This window comes from Pygoscelis adeliae, unplaced genomic scaffold (assembly GCF_000699105.1).
Source record: "Pygoscelis adeliae isolate BGI_AS28 unplaced genomic scaffold, ASM69910v1 Scaffold6, whole genome shotgun sequence".
In the NCBI taxonomy this organism is placed as follows: Eukaryota; Metazoa; Chordata; class Aves; order Sphenisciformes; family Spheniscidae; genus Pygoscelis; species Pygoscelis adeliae.
In genome coordinates this window covers 4,877,340-4,885,337 of record NW_008825075.1, presented here as the reverse complement: position 1 = coordinate 4,885,337, position 7,998 = coordinate 4,877,340, and the positions used below count along the sequence as shown (strand labels likewise).

At 41.7% G+C, this 7,998-nt stretch overlaps 1 protein-coding gene across 1 annotated transcript; it reads right to left on the bottom strand.

Moving 5' to 3' along the window:
* Window positions 1-5,432: 5,432 nt before the first annotated feature.
* Window positions 5,433-6,815, bottom strand: MC4R (melanocortin 4 receptor). The gene has a single exon (XM_009326685.1). It carries the CDS (start codon window positions 6,426-6,428, stop codon window positions 5,433-5,435), a length of 996 nt encoding a protein of 331 aa, XP_009324960.1. The 5' UTR covers window positions 6,429-6,815.
* Window positions 6,816-7,998: the final 1,183 nt, after the last annotated feature.

Genomic DNA, 7,998 nt, shown 5'->3' with positions numbered 1-7,998 from the left:
GAGCAGAACATTTTGGGCTGATTAGTTCATCACAGGGGAAAAAAACCAAAAGAGACATGCCAAAGCTGTGGACATGAAAGAAGCAAATAATTTAGGTGAGGAGTTTTTAGTGGAACTGAACTAAAATGAGCAATGGGACCTCACCTGGAATTCTGCTTACAGTATTGTTGCCTACCATGTTGTACCCAGTGCAGGTGCCCAGGCGCTGGCAGCAGCAGCAGCACTGGGGGTCTGCAGGGTCGGCCCCTGTGAGGATCGGCCGGGGCTGCCCCGTGCCGGACACAGCCGGTTCCAGCCGGCTCCAACGGCCCCACCGCAGGGCACGGCTGAGCCCCTCAGCCGCGGGCGGGTGCCTCGGGGAAAGCCTGGCTGAGAAAGGGCAAAAGGCTGTCCTAGTGTTTCTCTTTCTGTTTCCCACTAGCTCAATCAGTAAGTAAATATTTATTTTAATTAGCCATAAATTAAGTTAATTATCCCCAAATCAAGTCTGTTTCACCTGTGATGGTAGCTGGTAAGCGATATCCCTGTCTTCATCCAGACCCACGAGCTTTCTCGTTCTTGTCCTTCCTATTTTCTCCCCTCGTCCCGCCAAGGTGGGGAGTGAGCAAACAGCCAACAGCTGGCTGGGGGTTCTGCTGTTGGCCAAAGGCAAACCCCCCACACAGGCAGGGGATGACTCAGAGGACTCGGATTGATGGCATTCCAGAAATATACAAACACAGAAATATACCAAGCGTGAAGGAGAACAATTGAAACAAATGAACAACGTTTGCAAGGGAACAAATGGGTAAAAGTGGAACTGATGAATACATTTATATTACGAACTCGAAGGCAGTGATTTTTAATCCACAAATCTGAAAATCTCTTCTTCTATGAACAGAATGGGCAAAAATATGAAAAACAGCTAGGACAACAGAACCATTTGAAACAAACCCAGTCGTGGTTAATTCATAACCTGGCTTAATGACAGTGAGTATCTGTATTAGCAGTAGACAGTTCCTGTGACATGTGAAGTCTCCTTTTTTTAGTAAGTGAGAGAAGTATTTCATCTAAAGAGAAAACCCTAGGATACTTGAGATATGATTGAAGAGATCAGAATATTAATTTAAAATCTGAAGTAATTTCTGGACAAACAAGGAAGATTTCATCCCTAAAGGTACATTTTTCTGAGAGCTCGTTCCAGTGGGATTGAGACTCCTACTTTTTTTCAAGCCTACAAGCAATACAGTATATTATAAATAACATCAAAGGACCAAAGTTGTGCACCAGAATTCAGCTTGAGAATGAAGGAGCCCCCCAATGAACACGCTGTAGAATAGGATCAGTTTAACAACAAGAGAGTCATTTTAGAATTACATCAATAATGTGTTCTCTGCACACCTATTAAAGGCTAACTGAAGGCATTGTTGCTGCTGCACATTCAATAACATGTGAGTCCATCAGTGCATTTCTCCTTGCTTCCAGATGACAGCATGTTTCAGTTGTAAAGGCGATCTTGGATTATCATTTAAAATCCACTCTACTGAGACCAACTACAGCCTTCTAAGTGCTTTTTGGAGTCCTTTGCTTTGTTCAAAAACTACTTCAAAGCTAAAGAAATGTCCCTCTTGAAGAAAGACATTTGCTTCAAAAGTTTTGTGTGTTACTATTACAGACAGTTATTGGGAAAGGGCAGAGAACACTACCATCAATTCCCAGCTCAAGCAAAGACTGCCTTCTAGGAGGCTGAGCAAATCCATTAGCTCCTTTTCTCCAGCAGAAGTGAAAATGTAAATCCTTACACCTGTAAAGTGGAGACAAAACCACTTCCTTGCCACAGAGGAACGCACCATGGTTACATAACTTGACTAAAATGCTAAGCGCTAAAGTGATTAGGGTCCCAGATAGTTAAAGAAAGAAATCTCATTTTCGTAGAAGATTTTCAAATAGAAGAACAAAGGTCCAGCAAATCGAGTGTGGAAAATAATCCTTCACTGTCCCCACTCCCAGCAAGCTAGATGAATTTACTTATCTTTCACAACACCGATTTCTATGGCGCTCTGCTGGAAAGCTGCCAGAGCTATAGGCAAACAGAAACTCAGAAATTCAGCTACTCAGAAGGAACAGAGTATCTGGGAATAGGAAAATTATCTATGTAGGAGGTTTGCCAGCAATTTCAATAAATTAAACACCAGAAGATAACACCATGAAATGAAAAAGCCCTCTTTAATTAAAAACTCAATTTAAAAAGTATGTATATACATTTAGCTTTATAAAATAAAGACAGCAGAGCTGCTAAGCAGGCTCAGAGTTGCTAAAACTCTGGAATAAGCTAGTTTTAAAAATTAGATTTCTAAATGAGATTTAAAGCTTAATGGGGTCACAACTGTATTGACTAGTCTTAGTCCAAATAAGTGCAAAAGAGATACACACCGTTTTTGGAAACTACAAGAAAATCATTGGTGAAAACCTCCAAACCAGCATGATACAAATTAATTGTTATTTCTCTTCCCCTTGGGTTGCGAAAAGAAGTGAGACTGTTAGTTTTAAGAATCAAGAGTTCAGGAAGTAATTTACAGAAGCATAGCCTCTTCAGAATTCAGATGTGTTTAAATTAGGTGTCTGGTCCTTGTATAGACTAAGGGGAGAAAGAGAGACTTTCAAGGTAATGTTCAGAGCACCTGAGGTAGTATATCTTGCTCTTGTGCCACTTTCTACTGGACCCTCTCTGCATCCATGGACTACAAAGGTAATATCTGGAGCCCAATATCATAATTTACAGTCCTAAAGTACCTAAAGAAAGTGAGGCAAAACAAAGAACAAGTGAGATTTTTCTCTTGTTCAAACTGGCACCAGCAATTTCTTGCATTATTGCCAGACCATTTTTGCATAGCTAGCATCATGCCTTGCAGGAGAGGGAAAGGCCTCTAATAAAGTCCACTGGATTTCTGGATAGACTATTAATTTAAATATATTCATTTTTTTCTCCCCTTGAGCTTTAATCCTCCTTCTTTGGCATTTTTTATTCTCTACCTAGCGGAACCAGGTAGGGATGTATTATTGAAATGTTTATAGTTTCCTCCAGAAGAAAATAAGTAGAGTTAATGTAGTAGATATACTTCAACGTCTTCCACACAGCAACCATTATGATGTGGCAGTATCATTTACTAAAGCGGAGAGAAGGTAAGAGGGGCGTGTTGCAAGCGATGTGGTGGGTGAAGTGGCCCAAGTGCAAGAGTAGGGTGCAGGAGACCTGATTGCTCTGCTGCTGGTCTACCAAGGGACTTTGATGCACAATGCAAAATGACTTTATTACTCTCCCTGTAAGTAAATTTAAGTTAAAGATACTGAGACCCATCTTAAGTCCAAGTAACTTAAGACCCATCCCAAGTAACTGGCGAAAGGATGAGAGGAAATGGCCTCAAGTTGCGCCAGGGGAGGTTTAGATTGGATGTAAAGAAAAATTTCTTTACTGAAAGAGTAGTTAAACGTTGGAACAGGCTGCCCAGGGAAGTGGTTGAGTCACCATCCCTGGAAGTATTTAAAAGACGGGTAGATGAGGCGCTTAGGGACATGGTTTAGTGGGCATGGTGGTGTTGGGTTGACGGTTGGACTCGATGATCTTGGAGGTCTCTTCCAACCTTAATGATTCTATGATTCTATGATTCTAAGTCCTTCATGCTCTTTGACAGAAGACCAAATGTTGTCACAGTTTTATGACATCCTGAAAAGTTACCCACAACTGAAAGATCAGCCTTGGTCTGGAGAAGAATCCCAGGTACCAAACATTGGGCTCTCATGAATAGCTTTTCATAGTATGTCTTTCTTTAATGAGGGAACAAGCAGCTTGAGGGAACAAGCTGTTTCCAAGAAAATTAATAGGACTGCTCATCCAACGAATTCACTACTCATCTTGGTAAAATCAGGCATCCAGGATTAAAACCTAAATTATTCTTTACATTAAATTTTGACTTTTTAAATCAGAACTTTCCAGGTCTTCTACCAGTTACCACTATGTTTTTATACTTTCTGGAAATAAATTTATTTTTCTATGTCCTTAAATAGAAGCTGATGTTGTCAAGGTGTTAAGGACATCTTCATGGAATCCTGTGTACTCACATTTATACTTTAAACACTTCCAAAGGCGCTAAAATCAGGGGACCTGAGGTCCCTATAATCTGTGGAGAGAGAGTGGCGTTTTAACATGAACCTGAGAACACATCAATTAGATGCCTGGAAAGGTGAACTGACTACAAGCAGCAGTAACACACAGGGCTGCCAGATACAGAGCATGGGTTTACAGACTCGTCGGCCAGCATCCCTTCCATGTGATAGCATTGTCCCCACAAAGCTCATGTGTTCCACAGTATGGTCGGAGGTGCTCAAGCCAAATTAACACATGCCTTGACTCCTCTGTAGGGATCCTGGCAGTGGATCCCATCTGCTAACACAACACTTCAGAACAGAGGGCAGCTTGTTTCTAACAAGGATGTATTTTCTTCTGAAGCACAGAGTCCTTGTTCCCCACAGCATCTCAGAACAAGGAAGGACTGAATGTTCAAACTGAAGTCCCCTCTTCATCTTCATAAGGTAAATCTCTCAGTTAATCTTTACAATGGTGCTGGCACTGTCAATATTAATACTGGACCTGCTTCATGGCTAAATGAAAGGTGCTAGTCTACCTGGATGCCAGTCTAGCAAATATATCCAGGGCTAACTGATGCTCCAGGGAGCAATTTCAACTTTGCAAAAAGGTACTCTCAGACATACAGCAATCATCATCTTGAAAAAAAAACCCAAAACAAAACAAAACAAAACAAAAAAACCCAAGCATTTGATTGTCTGGGTAGCAGGCATTTGAAAAATCTTATCGTTGTAAGCAATAACTGTAACAAAGAACAGGATTGCTGCTTGTAGAGTAGGAGGAAAAGAGTTCAAAATGAATGAACACAACTCGTTGGTTGCAGTAACCTCTATGAAAAATCTGCTTTTTAATTCCAGAGAACCTCTAATCCACTAATAGAGAAGCATATGCTCTATTTTAAGCTCTATATAACGTAATGGATAGCTAAAATTACTTCAACAGAATAAGAAACAGTATCAGCCAACATGTACTGTAAGTCAGACAAGTTATTTATTTTGTCAGCAGTTGGAACATACAGCTGCTCATGTTTGTTAGTATTTCACATTCATCATTACATTTATTTGCTTACTTACAAATTGGTATGAAGTGCTACTTCTCTTTCCAGCCAAATAAATTACAAACTGTAGATATCACAAACATTATACAGAAATATGAATTACACGTGAATGGGACACAAGGATGAGAGGGAGGGGAGACAGAAAGAGGTGCTCACTCTTAAAGATTTAACCCAAATTCTGCTGAGAAAGAGGATCTGAAGGCTTGGAATTCTGTGCTGCATGTTGTGTACACAGTAACATATCCACTCGGTTTAATATTTGCCAGGCAAATCACAAAGCCCTCTCAGGCTGCAGCAGCATATAATCTCCTTGAATGTTTTTCTGAGCTCCTGACTCCGGAATGCATAGATGAGTGGATCGATGATGGAATTGCACATGATGAGGATGAGGTAGAAGTTAAAGTGGGACATGAAGCACACGCAGTAAGGGTTGTAGGGGCAGGAGATGTAGAAAATCAGGTGCAGGAAAAATGGAGCCCAGCACACAACAAAAACTCCAATCAGGATGGTGAGAGTGATGGCCCCTTTCATGTTGGCCCCTTGGCGAATAGGGCCAGTCCCTGGAAGAACGGCAATCTTTTTGATGTGCATCCGAGCCATCATGAACATGTGGACATAGAGGGATGCCATGAGAATGAGCATAGTGAAGAACATGCTAATAAGGCAGATGATGACAACACTGCTGTCAGAGTAAATGATGAACAAAATGCCTGAGACTGTGCAAGCAGCCCAGATGCATGTGATGATGACCCCTACGCGCTTCACCGTCATGATATTATGGTACTGGAGGGCGTAAAAGATAGTAAAGTACCTGTCCACTGCTATTGAGAGGAGGCTGCAAATTGATGCAAGCAAGGAACTGCAAATCACTGAGTCAATGACATTGTCAATGTTTATGGTAAAGCTCTGTGCGTCTGTGTCTGTATTGTTTAGCAGCGTGATGACAATAGTTTCTGATCCATTAGATACACTCACTAGCATGTCAGCCACTGCCAAGCTACAGATGAAGAAGTACATGGGCGAATGGAGGTTCTTGTTCTTGGCTATCGCTACAATGACCAAGACGTTCTCCAGCAAGCTGATGATGCCCAGAGTCACAAACACTTCAGGGAATACAAAAAGTTGCTCGTAGCAGCCTCCAGAGGAGTGGCCCTTTGCATTGGGCTCGCTGGCACCTCCGTGCAGTCCGTAGCTGTGGTTCCAGAAGTGGAGAGGCTGGAGCGTCCCACGGTGCTGGGTGAAATTCATCTTATGGAGATCCCCTTTCAGCGTCCTGCTTTTAAAACTCCTGTTCCTTTTGCATTCCTTTGAAAACCTTCTTTGGCTTTTCAGCTTGGAAAGAAAAGAAAAATAAGCCAGCACTGAGGCAGGTAGCAGTTCAGAACACTTTGACTGCTGTTACAAAATAAGGTTTCAAACTCAGAAATACTGGTTTACTCTCTCACAGATGCAGTTTCTGATCATCCTCACATTTACCTTGGTGATCTATATCACAGAGTCCCAACAGTCTGTAAGTGTGCATCAGATTCTCCCCTGTGGTCAGTTCCCGTTTAGTTCACTGGTATGCTGCAAGGTTTTTTTGTTCCCTTCCATTAACAGAGGCAAACGTAAAATGCCCAAGTGACTGCTGCGGAGCAGAAACTAATTTCAAACTGCAAGCACCGGTCTCGCTGTCAGACAAGGCATGCCAGCTGCCTGTTTTATGGTGTGTGGAGGAGAAAAATATTCAGGGCACTCTCCGCCTCTGCTTTGCGTTCCAGCCAATGGGGCTCGGGAGCCGCAGAAAGTCGAGGGGCTGCTGATTCTGAGCCACTCTGAAACATCACACAGCGCAGTAGACAAATGCAGCACAAGCTACCAGTAGCTACAGGAAAGCAGATGGGCTACCAGAGATTTGTTTCCCTTCTTTAACTTCTCAGAATAGTATTTTAATACTGATTTTTAATTAGCAATCTTACAGAACTGTATTAGCAATCTTACAGAATTCCTGCAGCTGAACTTACGGCCTTTTATTTTTCGGACTGTGACTTACTATGATTTATTCTTGCCCCTTCTGTGGCACAAAGTTGCTCTGCCTTGTATATGTGGCAAAATAGGAAAAGGACAAGGAAGCAAGAGAATACTTATTTCCTCTTGGTTCTCTCTCCCAGATCTTCATTGCATTGTTAACTTTTCTATGCCTTAGTTGTCCATTTGCAAGATGTGTTGCTGCAAGGTTGCATTATACTCTCTAAGCTTCTTATAATTTTTAAGAAATGGAGACCATCTAAGGAGCAAAAACAGAACAAGGAGCCAAAGTCACAAATGGCTTAATAAATTGTCCTAAAGAAAGTAGTTTTTCCCAGGTTATAGCCTTCTTCATTGTCTTACTTCCAGGAAGGAAAAGATGATGGAGTTGATTGCAGAAGCCCTGTTACCATCAGGAATTAGGATGCTGGGCAGAAAAAGAAAAGTCAGTATTTCAAATAGATGAAGGAAAGCAACAGGAGACAAAGTTGCAACCTGTAAGAAATGGGGCTCATACAACGGTGATGACACAAAGCATCAATAAATCTCCTAAAAGTCCATCTGGAGGGATGTCCCTGTGCTTACCTGGCATGAGCTGAAAGTCACTTTGTGTGCAGTCTGCCAAGGAAAGCCCTCGAGAAGAAGGAGGAAAAGAATGCCAAATGAATATGAAGAGACAGGAAAAAAGTTGTTTTGCTGTTTCCTCTTCAAGCATTGCAATTGAGGATTGAAAAACAAATACACTGAACAAAGCCTAAAGTACAGGTGGATTTTAAAGCTATGGAAGCTATAGGAAAGTCAATCACTACCC